General features: G+C 43.1%; 1 protein-coding gene across 2 annotated transcripts in view; it reads left to right on the top strand.

Moving 5' to 3' along the window:
- Window positions 1–20,044, top strand: part of ILRUN (inflammation and lipid regulator with UBA-like and NBR1-like domains) — a 34,190-nt gene extending 14,146 nt beyond the window's left edge. The window contains exons 2-6 of one of the 2 annotated variants that reach the window (XM_087761711.1): window positions 320–474; window positions 4,137–4,334; window positions 6,822–7,150; window positions 7,562–7,669; window positions 15,931–20,044. In XM_087761711.1, coding sequence (XP_087617837.1) covers window positions 320–474; window positions 4,137–4,334; window positions 6,822–7,150; window positions 7,562–7,669; window positions 15,931–15,966 — 826 coding nt within the window. In that variant the 3' untranslated portion in view covers window positions 15,967–20,044. The remainder of the gene's footprint in view (window positions 1–319; window positions 475–4,136; window positions 4,335–6,821; window positions 7,151–7,561; window positions 7,670–15,930) is intronic. The other variant, XM_087761712.1, reaches the window with a different exon arrangement.

The raw sequence follows: 20,044 nt of genomic DNA, 5'->3' as shown, positions 1-20,044 counted from the left end.
ATCTCTTGAACTTTTTGGCAAATTTCATAAGGAGCTAGTGGGATAGAGGTCTCTAAGATTTCCAGTGAAAATAAGAAGCAGAGTAGAAAAGTGGTCTAAAATAGTGTCCCTGGCAAGTAAAATGCTGTATTTTGAGCTCTGTTATCTTGGAGAATCCATGTGTGATAGAGATAAAAGCTTTAAAAAAAAATGTGAGCAGCAGAGCTAATATAGTCTGGATAATATTTTTGCTTAACTGTTTAGGATGATATAGGTAAACCTGTGAAAAGGACCTGAGCCACCCGTACTTTAGGTTGTAATCTGCTTTTTTGCTTTCTAGGAATCTACAAGCCGCCATTGGAGCCTACTATGATTTCGAGAGTCCAAATATCAATGTACCCTCCATGTCCTTTGTTGAAGATGTCACCATAGGTGAAGGAGAGTCCATCCCTCCTGATACCCAGTTTACAAAAACATGGAGGATACAAAACACAGGTAAGGCTTTTAGACTGTAGCAAAACCTACGTAGTGTGTATTATGTGACAGGATAGCAGATCTAATGGAAGAGATGCTGGCTTAAGGCAGTAGGTTTGTGTGCACCTAACTGGGAGTAGAGCCACCCTATTACTGAAGGAGGTAGCCTGCCAACCTGTGCGTATTCCCTTTCTTATGTCGGCACAAACATTTTGTGGCGAGATGTGCAGCTCGGTCAGTTCCCCAGTCTTGTTCCTTGTACCACCACACAAACAAAAGCTCTAGGAAACTTCTGTAGGAAGAGGCAGGTACAAGAAATTGAAGGGCAAGGTTTTGGGTTTTTTTGTTTGTTTTTAATAGAAGTAGTTAGATCTGAAAATAGATTAAAAATCCTTAGCTAGGCATGTTTCTGATCGCTTGATGCAAACAAGTGGAATACATTTTTAAGTCAACAAAGAGATCCCTTTTAATCTCGAAGCCCTTTAGCTCATGACCAGCTTGTATATTACCACTACCCTTCGTCATACCATTTCTCTGAATGTCCTTGTCATTTGGTCATTTGGCGCTCTATAGAACTGCGTTCTCTGTGGAGGCAGTGATGCAATGACCTAACTCAGAGAAGAGGTAGCTGTGCAAGAGTAATGTGGCAGGAACCCTTTACTTTTTAATACACTTTTGGCAGAATTGCTTTTTCATGCTCTGAGAGGATGCAAGGCTGGAGAGACCACATTCCAGTTTGAAATAAGTCAAAACAGTGACTGGAATTCAGGAAGTGAGACTGGGCAAAACACATTCTCAGTGCTTGATCTGTTGGGATGCAGTCAGAAAAATTAGATCCATGGATGCAAAGCAGAATACCTTCTCTTCCAAGTGTTGCAATGACGGGATGTTGCATGAATGTTTAAACTGTGTGTCTGAACTTAATTGACCTGCTTGCACTTCTGTGAAGAATGATAGCACAACAAGCTATATCATCGTGAATCATCATGAGTAAAGTTCAGCTGTGTATTTCTCGTTGTAAATAACTGCAGTACTCGAGTGCTGTACAGATTTGTGCTGAATATCAAAGTATAACAGAGACTAAAACCATACTAAAAGTCTAGGAGTATTGCATCAGGAAATGCGAGCTGAGAAGGGGGGGAGGTGTTTAAGAACACCAATTTATAAAGACTGTATTCTAGAGAAAGGGCTTAATTATTTCAGTTTACTTTTTCTGCCTCTATTTGCTTGACTTAGTACAATGGAAAGGTGACACGTATAGCTTGCTTAAACTTCAGTAATGTGAAAAATTGACTGGCAATTTTTTTATAACTGTGTCTCAAATACAAGGCTTACAAATGTGGTAAGTTTGACAGATCTTTTCTCCACTATTAGTAACTTAATTTGCGTGTCATGACTACATCCCTATCTTGCTCCTTTCAGACTCCTTCCTCTCTTGTTCCTCTGATGTACTTTCTTGCATGCAAATTCAGCCTTAATTTAACATACTAATTCAAACATTTCATTGTTCTTGGAATGTTTGACCTTCTGAAATCCATGGGTCTTCTAAAATGAGGAAGGGGGGAGTTAATCTTGACTAACAAGTTCCTGGCAAGGCCAACATTTGTTTTGGCTTCTGTGTGCGTTAAAGCCTGACTTCTTAAAAAGTACATCTGTACTCTACAGTGGTGCTGGAGGCCAGATCTTGTTAAAACCATGCTGTTGAGGCATGTTTTAGTTAAATGCAACTTCACATACTGTGTTATGGCTGTGCAGTTTAAGGAGGACCGTAGCATTTTAAAACCAATTTAGGGTTTAATTAAGGTATAATATCAAAGGACTATAGTGTTTCCAGATAATATCTGCTTGTTAGGTAGATAACTGAAGCAAAGCCAAGGATTTTAACAGCTCTACAGGAATCCTTGATTAAATGACTTCAGTTCTAGAACACAAAATACCCGAGGCATGTGTCACCGAAGCGTTTAGTGTCTTGACGAGTATGACAAGCAGAGCTCTGAGAGATTGTCAGTTTTAAGCGTGCAAGCAGTAAGCTAGGTTCAGTCAGGTTTTCGTATCTGTTATTAAAAACCCGTACCCTGCTCTGATACCTTCCAGGATGGTGCTTGGCCAAAAGACCAGTTTGTATAGTAGAACCATTGCTGAAAGAGCAGCAGGATTTAACAGGCTTATTTCCTCTTCCCACTCTACCCCCAGCTGCTGCTGGCTCTGCAGGACAGTTACTACAATTTATCATCTCCTGAGAGATGAGTGTACTGAAATAGAATGACATAATCATTTCATTTTATGGGGCTTATCAGTTGCAGCATTCTAGGCACCTTGCAAGCCTAAAGCCATTAAAACCGATAAAAATCACATAAATTATTTAAACTGAACTGTGTTGCTGGGCTGCCAACCTTTTCAGATGAGACTTCATACTCAACTCCCACACACCATAGTCTGAGGTCAGCTAGGCACTCGGCTCCTCTTTCAAAGACCTCCGTATCTCAGCACTGTTTCCAACTGCAGTGATAGATCCCCCACTCCGAATATCTCACGTTGCTTGTTCACATCATGCTTTCCCTGCTAGATTGTGAACTCCACAAATAAGGACTTGACTAGAAAACCAGTCCCTGCCATGTCTTCACTGAAGTATCCACAGGGATTAAATTAGCAGGCAAGCTGTTGCAAGGGATGCTCTTTGGGGTAACCTAAGGTCAGATCAGCATCCACTGTTCTTGTCTCAGTCTAGACACAGAGCGGTTCCAGGCTTCTTGGTGGTTCGGGCTTTCCTTAGCCGTTTCCGTCGACCTCAACCAAGCAGAAGGTATTCTTGAAGTCATTGGCTTAGTTATGTCACATTACTGGGGCAGAAGTAAAAGAAAATTCTGCTAAACTGATTTTTCACGAGTCTCAGAAGCACTTTTCTTTTTGTCTGCCCCAGTACTTGTTATCTTTGGCAGAGATGGCTGTGCTTGCATGCAGTAACTGTTTTCTGTATCTCTACAGATTGCCAGGTCACGCTGTCAGTCCCAGTATCTGCAGTCTAAACATTGATCTCCACAAATAAATCATATGTTCACAATCCTTTCCACCTTTGCACAAGGCTGAGAGAAGGGTTGGTGCAGGAAGGGAAATAAATCCGTTTGGAAAATAGTACTAGCTCTTCAATTATAGTTCAAACTATTAGTTCCTCCTCAGACTGCTAACAGGCTTAAAAAAGAATGAATCCCTGAAAGAAAATGTTTCCAGCACTTTGTGTTAATAACATGTATTTTGATGTCGCAAGGCTCAGGAGCTACATGTAGGGAGGCAGAAAGAAATGGGGGGGAACGCACCTAGTTCTGAGCTCATCTTTGGTCTCTAGCATTGGTAAAATATATGTGCGTGTTGGTTACGTTGATTTTTTTTGCAGCTGTTACACTGTGACTTTGAGAGTCTTTCTGCGTAAAGAAGACCTAGAGATTATTCAAATAGAAATATAAATTGTCCTGCTGGTCTCTAAATGGACCAGTTAAGCCTTGTCTGAAAACTGTGGTGTTCTTCAGCATCCATTGCTGGCTGCATTATGTGTATCTTGGTATTCCTTTGACTGTTCAACAATTGCACAGCTGTTTTAATAAGCATGTTTCATCCAGTCTTACACAAACAGACACAAAGCTTTTCCTGGTGCACTGTCAGTAATTCTTTCTTCTGTTTAATCCCAGGGACAGAGGCGTGGCCCCCGGGGGTTTGTCTGAAGTATGTCGGGGGAGACCAGTTTGGCCACGTAAACATGGTGATGGTCAGGTCCCTGGAGCCCCAGGAGATCGCAGACGTCAGTGTTCAGATGTGCAGCCCCAGCACAGCAGGAATGTATCAGGGACAGTGGCGAATGTGCACTGCCACGGGACTCTATTACGGAGGTGAGTGATGCCTCTTCTGGCACTTCAGGCTCCTCTGCGTGATATTCCCACTGCAGACAAAATGGGCGCTCCTGGCCCCTTGCAGACGCTCTCCTGATAACCAAACGGTGAAGGTAGAGGTCTGCCAGCTCTGAGACTAAATATAGAAAATAGAATGGAGAAAACATCAAGTGAGCTGCTTTGTTGTCTTGGTCAGCACAGAACTGTTTTCTAAACACTGGAACAAATTGCAGATTACAGAAAGCTCTGAAAAACAAAGGGACTTGCACAGTTCTCCTGGAGACTCTTTCCCAGTCGGTCCTTGTTGGGATTCTTTCCCAATTTTCCGGCGCTGAACATCATGAACTACATATGGCCATAAAAGTGGTGAAAACCTCATCTGAGAAGTTCAGTTAAGACCCAGGTTTTAATAGTGTAACTTGGTGCATCCACTGTGAACCATTTTTCTGTGTTTAAAAACCACTTTTTGATATTTTGCCTGGTGCCTGAGCCTGAGCCACCAACATCTTCATTCATTTGGAGTCTTTCAGTCATTTTTAGCCAGCTTTAGTTTATACTGAGAACATCTTTGTGTCTGTTTTGGCAGTTGGGAGTATCCCAAGTTACACGGGTTTGAGTGAGAGATGTTAGCACTTGGAGTCAAAAATAACTCTTTGCTCAGAATTACAGGCTTTTTGGCAGAATTGTCAGTAAATGTACGGCTCTTCGGCGTCAAAAGTGGATGTAACTTGTCCTTGAAGAAAGGGCATGAATTCCTCCGCGCAGGTTGAAAGGCCTGTTCGGCTTGCATTGCCTGCCACAGGCCTGTGTGTTTATAAAGCCGAGGCTTTCCCAGCTGCTGACAGTTTAAGATCTTACTGAACTTCACCTGAAGTTGCACACTTTGAAAGAAAACGATCTACAAATTAAAATCCCTTTGGCTACTGAGCTTTGAGTCACAGATGCCCTTCCCCTGCCATACAATTAATGGGTTTTATGCTAGTTATCCCCCAGAGGTTAGGCCCAACAGTTGTGTGAGGGCCTGGCAAGCGGCCGGGGCTGTCGCCCGGTGGTTTTTCACCCCGGCACGGCTCGGGTACCGCCGGGGGCGAGGGGCCGGGGGCGAGGGGCCGGGCCGGGCCGGGCGTGCGCGGCGCCGCGGGCGGGCAGCAGGGGGCGCCACGGTGCCGCTGCGCTGCGGGCGGCGCGGCCGCGGGAGGGCTCAGCGGGCACCGGGCGGGCGCGGGGGCCGGGGCTGTTGTGCAGCCCCGGTGGTATTTGTCGGGGGGGTTACGGCCCTGCCAGGGTGCTGAGGGTCCGTAAGCAAGTCGTATTTTTGTGAGGTAGGATCCCACTGTCTTTAACGGGGTCGTAAAATGCAAACTGATGAGCCCGGCCCTGTTAAACCTGGGGAGGGACTGGAAGGAGAGCTTGAGTGCGTTAATGCTGCCTGAGAAGTGATGGTGGTAAAAGTGGACAGCAAAAGTACCTGCTGGCTTCTCCCCCAGGCCAGCAGCGGCAGCACAAAAGAGCCCCTTGTAGGTTACAACTTGACTGCAGAAAACCTGGCAGCAATGACATGTGAGACGAGGTGCTGTTACTAGGTCTGCTGAGATAAGGTATTGCTGCTGTTCTTTTTAATTCTCGCTCTCCATGCTGCAAAACAAAACTGGGGCACATTTAATGGAGAGGTGGAGAGGAAAAAAAACCAAGCAAACAAACAAAAAAACCAACAACCACCACCAAAAAACCCACCTGAATTTGGACACGTACCAAGAAATGTATTTATATAAATAGGCCATAATGTTTGCATGAAGTGTAAATGAAATGGTAAGTAAAATAACAATCTTATCTATGTACAAGAGACAGGCACGCATTAGGTAAGAACTGTAAATATGTTTCTTATTCTAACCAGTAGTTTGTGAATTCGTGTAATAGTCTACCAAGCCTGGGTATCTTATCCAGCTGCTGTGAGTGTTTTGGAACTGGAACGGAGATATTTTGCAGTGAATTTTCATAAACATAATTACCTTCTAAGTCACCCTTTTGTTGTTTTATTTTAGTAGTCAAGCCTTTCAAAGCTAAACAAAAAACATTGCCTTTTCTTTACCATCAGAGTAGAAGACTGGCAGTGATATCTCCTGGCTCTCATTTCAGTCTTGCTGTGTAGCTTTGGATAAAGTCACTTCAGGTTTTCTTTTTTCAGTGCATCCTATTGGTAATCTGAAGTGTGGAGCTTCAAGTTGTCATGTCAGTTTGTTTTTTACATGTTCTTAGCTGGTTCATGTAAGTTCAGTAGGAGTAAAACTTCCCTGGTTTTCTTGAAAGATTGGACACTAAATTAGTGTTTAGCCAGTACTTCTGATGCTTCATAAAAATGTATTTTAAACAATCAGTCTTTTTTTCTAGCTATTGTAAAGGGTGGAATTCATGTTCTGTTTTTCTCCTTCTGCCCCTTCTTCATAAATTCCATCTGGTGACAACCCGAGTGTCTGTCTTTTTCCACAGATGTCATCTGGGTGATCCTCAGCGTGGAAGTTGGAGGACTTCTAGGTGTAACACAGCAGCTGTCATCCTTTGAAACGGAGTTCAACACGCAACCGCATCGCAAGGTAGAAGGAAACTTTAACCCGTTCGCCTCTCCGCAGAAGAACAGGCAACCAGATGAAAACAACTTAAAAGACCCTGGGGGTTCCGAGCTAGGCACAATCAGCAAAAACACATGGGGGCCTGCTCCTGACCAAATTGAACAAGATCAGAATGGACTGTCACAAAACTCTGTAAACCTCTCCCCCAGCAGTCACTCGAACAACTTGTCGGTAGTGACATACAGTAAGGTAGGTGCCCTGGGAGAACAGGAGAATGGGTAGGTGATGAGACTGTGATGTATGTAATAGTTCTTCGTTACAAACTGCAAAGCCCTTCCCTTCTGCTTCTGCCAGACCTGCTAAGGAAGGTTTTGAATTTGACTGTCTGACTCTGCCAACTCCTCATGTTATATTAAAATATTTTTGCCTCTGATAGACTCTACCAGATCCACCTTTTTGTTTTTGCTTCAAGTCCTTCTTAAAATTCATATAATCTTGTCTGGGTGCTGTAACTATTAGTGGCTGGAGCCTGCTCCGGTTGCGTGTGCAAATAAGTCAAAATATCTCTCTAGATGTGCTCCTGAGTTTTACTTAATTTTGAAAAGAAAAAAAATAACCACATCCCCAAAACCTAAGATTAACCAGATAACTTCTTTTTAGCTGGTGCGGGGAGACTACAGAGCTCAACATTTTGATGCCAGAAGCTACCTGTCAGGAACAGTCAATCCAAGGACTATTCCTGTCTGTGTCCTTGTCTTGTTTATAATTGTAGGTGACTTTTAAATTATCTTTACTTTAAATCTCTCTCAAAAGCTTGCTTGGTGGATGCTATATGAGTCTGAGTGATATTTTGACTGTTTTTATTTGCTTGTGTGTGAAAAATGAATTGCAGGATTATTTACAATTCAGAATCCACCTGTTAATGCAGCCAGTATGTGTAGGTGTGTACTGTCGTATGTCAAACTAGTTTGATTTTTAAAATCCTTTAAAAATGCTTTACTGTACTTTAAGCAGGCTGTGTAGGACAATAACACTTGGTTGCTGAATGACTTAATAAAGCCCTAATGTTAGTTCACCTACAGCACTTTAGTTCCTAACTGGATGAACTGCCTGTCCGCTACCAGTGGATCATATTTTAGTGACCTACTTTGCACCAGGGCTATGCATTTTTTTACTGATGGCATGCGCGGGATTAACTGTTTGACAGACTACCCATCACCCTTTTTGTGTTTTGCACCCCAAAGGTAAATTGTTATAAGCTGTATCGGCTCCTGCTTCAAGATTCTCGCTCACTAAAAGTGAAATGGATGGCTTAGAAAATGATTAAAAAATAAAGCCTTTCACCTGTCAGTTCAAATACAACCTGAATAAGCAGTGACTGAAAGTCACTGCCTTTTAGTGGTTGCTTGGTGGGTAGCAGTGTTCCCTGAAGAGACAGGCTGTTGTCTGACTGCAGAGACTGTCCGTCTACCGATAGAGCTTCTCTGCATAAACTTTATCTCAGGTGCTTCAGGTGGGGAGTACTGCTCTGCCGCTCGCTGTTGTACGTATCCCAGCAAAGATTGGTAACAACTGTGTCTCAGTTGATGAAAAATACAAATCAGTTACTAAGTACAGCTTTGGTGAGATAGTGGACTTAACCTAAGCCTTTCATAGCTAAAATACTAGGTTTCATTTAGGTGGGAAAACTCAATTCCACTTTTGGTGGTCAGCTTTAGGCTGGAGGTGGCTTTTTTTTCACTTGCCTGTTTTCTGAGTGCAGAGCTTGGCAATTGCTTCGTAGTTGATTTGCACTTGCAGGTGGATAAATGTGGAACTGCTAATATATGCACTTCTGAGAAAGTTCCTGTGTAGAAATTCTGGGTGTGAGGTTTTGACAGTAACGTGGCCTTCAGTTTTCACTAGGTCTCTCCCTGTGGTATATATTCTTACCCTTCCTAGTGAGAGGGGAGTGGTGTGGGCACCAGGAGGTAAGGTGTACCAACAGGCTCTCTTGGCTGAGTAGATGCTTTGTCTTTTCTAAGAACGTAGGCGTAAGAAACCGATACCTATTGGAGGTGCAGAGGACATAGCAAAGATCAGCTATACTGAAAAGAAAAGCCAAAAAGGAGAGGAAAGCACTACCAGAGAGGATTTCACTAAATTTAAGTAAGCTGGTTTAGCTAGTAACCCAAAGTTCATGATTAGTACTCTTACGAGATGTGAGCCATTATAATCTGACCTCAGATGTAGGGTAGGTGGCCTTTCTCCCTTTTTTTTTTGTTGTTGTTTTTGTTTTGGTTTTTTTTGTCTCTTTGTATTTGCAGAATATTCTTGGGTGGATTTGAGGTGGATTATTTGAGATAAAAGCAGAAATTTTGATTCTTGCTTGCTTCAGAAGGGGTAACTTTATGGTCCTTTTTGGAGATGGGGTGGGGTATGTGAAAGTTCATTGATTTTTGAGGTTTTTTGTATCTACTACAGTGTTTCTGTTTATGACATAATAAAACAGTTTTTCCTTTGGAGGCCATTGTTAAGGTAGGTCTGAAGATCAGAGTCCTGTTCCAGCCTTGCCCTTCCTGTCTAGGGCAGGAGGCATTCTGCCACAGACTTATTATTCATATTGGTATAATATTGTTTCTGTAGTGAACAAGCTTGAGTAGGTTTGACATCCTAGATACGTGGTCTCGTTTAAAATCGCCAGGTGAACATGCTCACCTTCTCTGGTTTAGGTCTAGCACTACTGCATGCCTTTTTCCTGCAATCTGGAAAAGAAGATATCTGGTTTTTTTCTTAAAAGGGGTAATGTGTAAGCAGTATCCCCAGCTGGGGGTGCCACTTAAGAGGAAAAGGGCTTATTGGAGATGATGTCAAAAGTATTAAACCACCTGACCAGCAGATGGTGTTCCAGTACCTGTTAGGAAAAGCTATATCTGTCCCATCTTCCCCAGGGACTTGACCTGTACTCTGCTGCTTGAGAGGGGGAAAGAAAACTACTACATTTGGAGCTGTTGTCTTGTGATTGAATATTGATGTGAAAGGCTTTATTTCAAGTTCTAGGAGCGGACAAAAGACTCCTGTGGGTTGGTTATGTACTTGCACATCAGGATTCCTGGATTTTATTTGTCTTGGGCAGGACCTCTAATAGTTTTGTCTGCTTTCATGTGCCCGGAGAATGGAGTGAATCCCTAGTCACGTTTGACACACCATTTGGTGAGATATAGCAAAGGGGATGGGTAAGGTCTAGTTAAGGTGTTCAAAAGGGCCTATGTCCTGTATTTAGAAGTAATATAAGCCCTTAAGTATTTCTTGGATCACTGTGGAGGCTTCCTCTCTGCCAAGAGAATGTGGAGAACCCCAGTCATGCAGTTGCATGAGACCATGAAATCTTTGAGCTAAAACTAGCAGTTTCTGGCATCTGCAGCTGTAAAACATTCTAGCAGTTGCCAGACCTTGTCTGTGTTAGTTCTCCCTCTGGTGCAACGGAGCAGGTGTGACTTGTCCTCTGAAATTGCCCATTGGAGTCAGGATCTCGGTGATACTGACGTGCCATCTGCTGCTGGATAAGACAAGTATATCAGTGTTTCACACGTGGAAACATTCAAAATGCTTTTATACAGCAGCAACGAGTACATGCTTTGGATGCTCTGCTCAGTGAAACAAACTTCCCTAGGAAAAAACAAAACAAACAAAACAAGATGCTGAATTCCCTATGAGCAGATAAGATGAAACCTGTGATATGGTCGAAACAAACTGATTGTGATCTTTATTCCTGCTGTAGTGTATGCCTTCCCTGGGTCCACCCTGCTCACCTTGCCAAATAAACTGCTGGAAGGTTGTAGATCAGGGTCTCTGGTCAGGACATTGCTTTAAGCATGTTGTTGTTATATCTATTCCCAGTGGAGTTTTTGCATGTTCTTAGAATTAAAGATGTGCTTAAGTGCAGGATAGGATGCTTATCTCAGGGTAGGGATGAGCTGTATTAGAGTCCAGATATACCCATGCTTGGGTATTTTATTCTCCTCTTTGGCAATCGCTTTCTCTCTGTATTCTCGAGAGAGATGAGGCTAATATAGCTTCCTTCTATTTACTCGCTCCTGTCTCATAGCAACACTGTCGAGGTCATTGCTGCTCTCTTGTGACAGTCTTTTACATTAAAAGCGCAAGATGCAGTCTTATGGTGCCTGTGGAGTTAGAGTTAAATTTCTTAACTAAGGAAAGAAACGTACAGGTTTAAATGTCTAAAAAGACCTGAAGTGGATAGCCATATACTGACATTCAGATTGTACTTGCCACCTATATATAAAATGTATATATCTCTAAATCTGTTGCCCATATGAACTGAGGAATTATTGCTTTCTGTGTAATGCAGAAAACTGCATGTAGAAGTTCTGGTCCTGCAAGGATTTGCCCATACAGAACAATTTGCATAGTCACTGCCATAGCAAAGGGTGTTCTACAGCTTGTCTGGTATTAATCTGTTCTGTTCGTTACTCATGCTACTCTTAAAAGACCAATGAAATATAAACATATTTGGAGTTCACAAAATTAAAATCTTAACACCTTTTTTCCTGCTGTATTTATGCTCCCCATCTTACTTCATTCGGTGTGGAGCTGAACTGTGATCCATGCTACTTGACAGCTTTCTATACGTAAGGGGAAACCAAACCTCTCTCTATTCTTAGAGCCTTTAAGTGGCTTCCCCTCTCTGAGTTTAAAGTTGCTGCTCCTTCTAGATGCGTGCTTCTTCCAAACCAGGGCACTCCAATTTGCATATTTTTGGAGTAACTCTGTAAACTTTAGACAGAAATGTTTTCACTGGAAACTATTTGGGTACCAAACTATATTTGTGGGTAAGGAAGATGCCCCAGAAATGTTTGCATCCATGTAGAAGGGAAGCTCCTTCCATTCTGGTATCTGGACTTCAAACTGGGCTAGTTACCATGTGGTTAAATTCATTTAGAACAAAGTGGGAGAACGTTGGACTCAAAACTACCGTAGCTGCTCTTTGACAGCCACACTGCTGCATAGCATCTGCAGGCTAAACTGATGTTGCATGAGCTGGTTTGCTTATCTGGTGAAAGACTAATGTGTTTGGATGCTGCATGTTAGCTCATCCATGAAAACCGACAGTCCGTGTGCTTTTGGACTGTGGGAAATGTGAGATAATCTGATTTTAGCTTAACTTTGCTCCATTGCAGGCCAACAGAGTTTCCCTGTCCTTTTATCTCTGCAGACTAAAAGCACGCCATTGATTAAGTTACAAGAGCTAAGTTGTTGCATGGTAACTTAACCTGAGCCCTCATGTACTTCATCAGCTGTGTGCACCTAAACCAGCCCTGCGAGCGGCTGCACTGTGAGAAGGTTCTTAACTTCCTGGTGGTCTTAACTGCCACGCCATGTTTGCACAGCATGCATGGAATTAAAAAAAAAAAAAGTGCTCAATACTTTGTTCTTCTGTTTGTGTTCAGTTTACGTAAGTTAGTCAAGAGAACGCTGCGTAGTTTGGAGCAGCGCTGACTAGGAGCAGCCCAGGAGGTGACGAGGAACCGGGGACTTGTAGCGTTGTCTGATGCTACTGTCAGTGTACACTGGGAGACGCCTGTATTGCTTTGCAGCTGTGCATCAGAAACTCCTGTCTCTCTTGAAGTGTACCTTTTATTGATCTTGACTGAGTCACAAAGGTGAAATAAAGATAGCTATTTGAAAGCCTGTGTTGTGATGGTTTATGAAAGATTAACTTAATCTTCATTTTATTTCTAGCACAGGTGCCTTCATTTAAAGAGCTCAGTATTTACAGAGGCCTTTTAACTTTCCCAAACATCTCAATTCCCTTCTAGATACAGAAGTCAAATGATAATTTACACCAATAATTTTCATGTAGAGCCTTTTCTTGAAAAAACATGGTCCTCTGTTCTCACATATTTATCTGTATGAATGGCAAGTATGCTTTCACTAGCAAGTTAGCAATTACTTCTGTGGAAGATATTGGAAGAACTGAAAGTAAATTTGCAAAGCTGCAGCTGAGCTTTTCATAAAGACAGTGATCTCATTTTGAGAATAGAAGGGAATTCACCAAAAATAGTGTGAATAATTCTTCAGCTGAAATAACTTAGAAAAACTGCAATTGTATGCAGAATTATTTTTGCATGTTTATGATGTAAAACATTGCATACAAGGGATAATTATTCTTGAAAATGTCATATAATGGATTTTGGTATTTGCGTTGCAGCAGTAACTGAAGTTTTCAGGTATCAAGACTGTTACAGTGTGCGTGTTGAATAAATGTAATGAGAAACAATTGCTCTGCAGAGAGCTTGCATCTTACTGAGGAAGAAGAAAGAAAGTATCCTCTTTTCACAAAGGGGAGGAACAGTTTCTTGCTCAGGGTCGGATGTTAAACCAAGTCTACACTCGATCTTAAAGAAAAGAAACAAGTGTTTTTTAATTTCATAAGTTCTCTCGTGTACACTAATAAATCTCACGGGTAAGTGAAATGCAGTGAAGAGCGGCAGTCCCAAAAGCAAACATTTTGGGCTTTTTCTTCTTGGTGAAATTCATTGCAGCAGGAGAAGCTCACCTTGGTCACAGATTCTGGGGCTGTTCTTGGAATGGCTCATGAGTGAAGCTCATCTAGAGATGTCAGCCTGTGTCAGTGTAGCAAGTGGTACAAAGCTGGTACTTTACTGATATACTTACTGATACACTTAGTAATCTGACACTCTGAAGGTGAGCTAAATTCTGGTTTTAATTAACACGATTAGCATAATTGTGTAGCTTTAAATTAGATGCTACAGAAAACAGTATCTGAAGATCCAGAGGGTTTCCTGGAAAACAAGGTTAATAGCCACTTCACAGGGTCTCTCTCTGCATACAAAAAGACTAATGAACTGTTCTCATGTCTGACTTAAGCTGAGGACCTGGACTGTGTACTGATTAACTGTGTTAATTCTTTTATGTGATGGGGTGATGCAGATGTCTTGGCTTACGGCGTGCACAAATTAAATCAACAAGGTTTTGCCTGCGACGTAAGCTGTGAAGTACAGGAACGGTATGCGGCTGGCTCCGCCGTGCGGTCGGTAGCCCCCAGCAGAGGCAGCGGGCAGCTGGGAGCAGCTGATGTTTAAACCACTCTTGTCAGGCTTGCGAGTGCTTGCCAGTCGGCATCTGCAAACAAAGCCTTATGGGCAGGTAACTAAAAGATGAAGCAAATTCTGGCAAATGGGTCTGTACAGGTAATCGGCAACAAATCCCGTTTTTCTTCTGTAGAGCAATAAGTGCAATAGCTTAACCCCTTTCAGGTGAGACTGCTTAGGATCTTGGTGATAACATTGTTTTCTTTCTGTGTCCTTTGGGGGTTTTTGTGACCCATTCGCATTATTTTAATGATTCTCTTCTGCTCTTCCTCTTCTCCCTGTTTCAGTGACTGAATTTTTCAGAAATGTTGAATATCTCAGTCTCTTGATTTTGGTGGGAGTTTCTCCTTTCTGAGGTGAACTATTGTGCTGGACTCTGCTGGGTGTTATCTCTTGAAAAGCTTGCTTTATAAACTGGGAGTGCAGCATATTCCTAGGGTAGAAGCGTGTTTGTTTTTCCACCACTTGCATGTATTTCTGGCTGCAAACAGCAATTTCCAGTCTTCTGTACTTCCCACTTGGTTCCCGAGATTCCTGTTTAATTGCCTTTAATACTCTCTTGGTTGAATTTTGAGAGCTGCTGATAGATGCTTCATTTTACCTTGTCTTGTATTTTGCCACCTGATATATTCTAAAGAATTAACTTTTTGTCACCAGCTGTAGCAAGGTTATAGGCTTCTTATAGCACTTCCTTTAGAACATAGATATACAACAGAGCTCTTGAACTTGTGTTTTTGCAACTGGGCTTAAGCTGATGAAGCTGGTACTTTCGTTATACAAGTCATGTTAGAGACCCATTGCTTCGTGGCTCTGGCTCACGCAGCGAGGTTGTCAGAGGTGTAGGAGAACATGCAGGAAACGGCGTTTCCTTTGAGACTTGCCCTGTTAAAGGCAAAATGGTGAAAACTGAAGTCAGAGCTTTGCTTAAAGACCGAGAATGGCTTTGTGCTAATTGGGCTCTCTGCTGTCTTACTCATCAGCATGCTGGAAAGAAGCTGGACTGTGTTAAAAAAAAAAACATTTGCATAATGGTCTTCCAGCTTTGACAATAAAATATAATGAGCTTTTCTCCCTTGTCTTGCTTCTAACCCGAGTATGGGTCTGGATCTTACAGGAGGATTTTGTGTGTGGTTTGTATCTTCATCATTATGACAAACTTTGTATCCCTGTGACTTGAGAGATCTCTTCCCTGCCTGTTGGTCGCTTTCTTTTGCTTCCTGATGAAACCCTGGATGGTTGATTTGAACAACAGAAATTACAGAAAGGAGTTCCTGTTAATTTGAGACCTGGTACTAGATCTGTCATTTAGGTGACGCACTTCAGGATGTAAAGGAGGGAAAATGGATTCTGTAGTAAGCATTTTGATTTCTTTGGTTAAATGTTGTGGTTGATTTTCACTTGAGGAAAGTGTATATTGTTAACTTGAGAGAGCAAAAGCGGCAGTTGTGGGAGCATGGATTGCCAAATCCTGTTGGTTTTTTTTTGTTCCTAAACAGACTCTTTTCCCAATTACAGCCTCTTAACTGTTTGCTGTAATCTTTAGAATAGACTTGTGAAACTGCAGTTGCTTGGCCTTGCAGGTGTTGTAGATCTATAGGGGATTTTTGCTCTGGTGTAGAAAACCACCACAAGTTAGTTTGTGGCCCAGTAACACCTGGCTATTACCTGGCCTAATTAGAACCTGAAAGAGGTAAGTAGATAACATCTGACATCTTTGGGGAAACCAGCTACAAACACCAAAACCTATGTTTTAAGAGTGTTTCATGAGGCTGGACAGCAAAGGTCATGTTGGTGGGTAAAGGGTTGCATTTGGTTTAGAAGTACTGGGATGGGATGGTCAGTATTTGAAGGCATACGCTGATCAATTTTATTTCTTGCCTATTGAAATTGATTATGTCTCCAACTTTCTTTCAGGGTTTCCACGGTCCTTATCCCTTCGGACAGTCTTAAAACACAAAACGGGTATCGACAAGAGGAGAATTTAACAAAGAACTGACTTTTGGGGGAAGGGAGGGGGATTCATGTGGCAGACAGACACAACATGGACCCCCCTTCTCTGCCTCCGTGTTCTGGATAAAGAAGAAAAAACAAAAGCCCAGTAACTTAAGACTAGCTGTTTCCAGAGGAAAATACGAAATCTAAGTATGCATGTGTGAATGCTGGATTTCAGGAGTGTTGTTTAATGCTATGAGAAAGAAAATATACCAACACCATGGGGTTCTTTTAGAAATCATGCTCACACATAATTAGGTAGCTTAAAAAGAAGTTTAAAAAATGAAAATGAAAAAGCCATCTTTAAAAAAAATATTTTGCCTACAGACCGGTTGTAGTTTGAGCAAATGTTTAATTTCTGTTTGTTTCTTGTTCATATTTTTTTAAATAAGGGACAGCGTGCATTTTTATGGAACTGTCATGTTTTGCTTGCTACCGAATGGGAATCTGCTTAGCATCCTCTGGGGTTTGTGCAGTGACTTCTTTTTGTTGGACATTTTTTAATGACAGGTTGGGTCTGCACCCAGCTCTGCATTTTTAATATCATCTGCTGGTTTTTAGTTACCAACTTTTTAATCTTCTCATATTCCTTCCCCCCTCCCCCCCCCCCCCTTTTGGTTTGGGTGTTGCTGTTAGTTGTCCTGCATGTCATTGGAAACCAGGCTGAAGACCAGGTCTCGGTATCAAAGTTGGAGAGAAAAACTCTGGGACTTATAGGATAACATGGAGGGCTTATTTCCTTTCCCCTTGTACATGAATTACACACAAATACACACCCATATTAATAAGAAACAGAGTTGTTGAAGTTCCAGAGCTGTCCTATGTGGTTAGCGTTTTAAAATACCTTTTTGTTAACTCTTGATGTACACTAGCTGTGCCTAGAGCAACCAAGCAAGCGTATCAGTCTTGTGCCAAGAGGAAACTCTTTTTCTGTAGCTGTAATTCACTTGGTAGTAGTTGCAAAGCTTTAAAAAAGTCATGTCCTTTTAATTTTGCATCTCCCATCTCTCTCTTATAGAACATAAGTTTGAATTCATTTCTCCTGTGATGAAGTATTAGCTTAGAGGATAATTGTTTGCATTTTTGAATGCAGAGCAAGAGTTAGCATCGTCAGCTGGATTCCACTCTGTCGCCTTGTATTCACTCGCCCTTATCGTCCTGGCTTGTAGCTTTGTTGAGACTCTTACCTTCTAAATGGGCTCTCCAGGACTTGGTATTAGAGGAGGAATCACTCCTCTAAGGATTCGGAGGTTCCTCTGCTGTTCCTCCAATGTATTTTCCTCCAGTTATGGATTGGGAAGTCCAGTGTGAGGGGAGGGAGAGTGGCCTCGAGTGCTGTGGTGGATTTCTGAGGTGCTGTGTTGCCACAAATCCTGCTGAAGGGGAGTGAGGTGAGAGGACACAGTCTCCTTCAGAAACGCGAACAAGGCTGGAACAGCCATCTGCCAAAGATACGGTAATATGCAAAGCTCCTACTACCTTCTTCCAGATGTTTCCAGTGGAGACTCTTGTTCTGCTTGTTGGAGCAGAGCACAGGCTTGCTGCATGGTGCGTGGCTTTACGCTGATTGCTCTTGACTTGTATTTTCATGATTGGTTTTGAATGGGGGATTCATTTTCATTGCAGCCACCAAGGACTCTCTTATCTTAGTGCATACAGATGGATCCAGTGGGAGTTCCTTGTATCCAACAGAGGAAGAATTGAGCGATAACTTTTGTTTGGATTTCAGAGGTTCAGTTGTTAAAGGTCACTGTTACCTGAAGTCTGCCTTCAAAAATCTGTTTGCTGGGAGAAACAAGTATAATGTAGAAATTATCTGCACAGAAGCGGCACTGCAGGATTTGGACTGCTAGCCATTTGCACTTGCAGTTTGGTGAGCACCTGGGTCTTTCTTGGCAGCTTGCTAGAGCTGGGTGAGTGTTAAGCTCCAGAGTGACCCTGTGGAAGGTGGTGCTGCGCTGCTCAGTGCAGCTGCAGTGTTTGGTTCTTGTCCTGTAACAACATTTTGCCTTGGATTAGTTATCTCCTTTAGCATTCAGTCTAGGGAATGATTTGCATTGCTGTAGTGTAGTGTGGGCAAGTGGATTCTTTCTTCGCTCCCTCCTTTCTGAGCAGGTGGCTTTTGTGACAAGCTCTGAAGGCATGACCGCGTACCTGACCATCACACCTCTTACAACGCTGCCGCTTCCCTTCTGAAGGTGTCTAAACCGCTGGAGACTGCTGTTTGTCCAAGTGACAAGGTGATTCCTTATCTTTATTAGCTCCTTTTATCAGCTGTTTAGTGGAAGGGGGGGCGGGAATTAAGATCTGAGTCTGTACGTTATAGCTGGTGCTGCAACCTTGCCTTGTGTCAGCTGTGGCATCTGGGAGACCCTTCAACTCGGATACCCCCACGCTGGCTTTCTTCTGCTCCCAGCCACATATGCCACTCCCATATATAATGGCTGCCACATTCGTGTTCCTGTGCTCTTCCTAAGACTGAATTTTTCCTTTTATTTGAAAAAAAAATCTTGTATGCACCCCAAGTAGCCGTGTGCTTTCCCGCTCAGAAGGCACACTTGTTCTGCACAGACTTGAATTCTCTCTCCTGAGTGTTCTCAGTCCGTGGTGTCCTTGTGACAAGGGTCAGTTACTCCAGGGTGTGAAGAAAGGCAGGGCCAGATCCGAGTTGCTGCTGCAATCTGCAGCCTCTTGCTGCTCACATCACCGCTCTTCCCCAGGTAGCTGAGTGCGAGCGCTCTTTGCGGGAATGATCTCTCTGCAAACAAGGGCACAGAGCTCTGGATGCTTTGAGGGTTGGGGTTGTAACCCCGGCTGTGACAGTGGAAGAACGTTTAAATTAGTGGTTGCTCTACCTCTGGGTTTTTCCTCGAGTAAAAACTGTTTCACTGAGGCCAAAGGTGGTTTTATCTCCTCTGGTTCCTTGGAGCTTAGCGGTGCAGCCAGCCCTCAAATTGCTCTTGCTGTCAGGTTTCCAGCTTTTAAACAGGGGGATTTGAGATGTATTCAGCAAAGCTCTTTCCAGGTGACTTCAGGGCACTGTGATTGTATTGGTTTCCGTAGGGCTGATGCATTCAAACTCGCGGAGTCTTAACATCAGATACGTGAAACAAATGGCCTGATTTTTCAGAAGTGCTGAATGCCAAATATTTTGGTGAGCCTGAAGTGCGTGCGGTGGCTCGGATAACCCGATCCAGGTGAGTTAGGCAGACAGAACTCAGGCCTGTTAGAAATGGGAGGAAATCCTTACCGGGTTGAGACTGGTGAACCAGTGAAGAGACTGTTACCCCCAGTGAGGCTGGTGTTCCTGACTGGGGCAGGGATGGGGCTGGTACCCACTAGTATGGGAGGGTGCAGCGACAGAGAGGCTGCAATGGCCTCCGGTCTGGTTAACACCCATCTGTCTTGAAGTCCTGAGGAGGGAAAGAGAGATCTTCCTTACCCCCCACCCCTCCAAAAGAAAAAAGATAACGCAGAACATCTCTGATGGTCTTTAAAATGGATCCCTGTGTCAAGCATGAGCCACTACGGATGTGGAACCGTATCGCTAACGCGACTTCAGCAACGGCAGCCTAGGCAAACTGGAGCACGATATCCCTAGGACCAGCCCAAAACTGGCAACGCCACATGAGGGGCTGGGGGGAGCTGGAATCTGCTGCCCACATCTCAGGAGCGTTGGATTCAGACCCCTCCGAGGTTTGGAAGAGGCGGCTCCGCCACCGAGGGGCAAAGCCATGCGGTGGGAGAGCGCGTGGGCATGAGAGCAGCTGGAGCCCGCAGGGTTAGGAAATGCACGCTGTCCCACGTCTGGGTTTCTGTTGTGTGTTTAATTTTTTTTTGTGTGTGAGTGCGTGGGTGGTTCTGCAGCCTGTCTATTCTCTCTGGGGGGAGTGCATGTGTAGAACAGGATGGTGTGTTGCCTCATTGAGTCTGGGAGAAGTCCTATGATAGCACATTTGGGGTCAAAATAAAGGAAGCTTTTTCCTTGATGTATAAATGAATATTTGTATGATTAAATTAACACAGAAAAAAAATG

This window comes from Nipponia nippon, unplaced genomic scaffold (genome assembly GCF_047370975.1).
Source record: "Nipponia nippon isolate SJK-2023a ecotype South Korea unplaced genomic scaffold, ASM4737097v1 scaffold_25, whole genome shotgun sequence".
Classification (NCBI taxonomy): Eukaryota; Metazoa; Chordata; class Aves; order Pelecaniformes; family Threskiornithidae; genus Nipponia; species Nipponia nippon.
The sequence above is the reverse complement of the archived record's forward strand: the minus strand, read 5'-3'. Positions and strand labels throughout refer to the sequence as shown.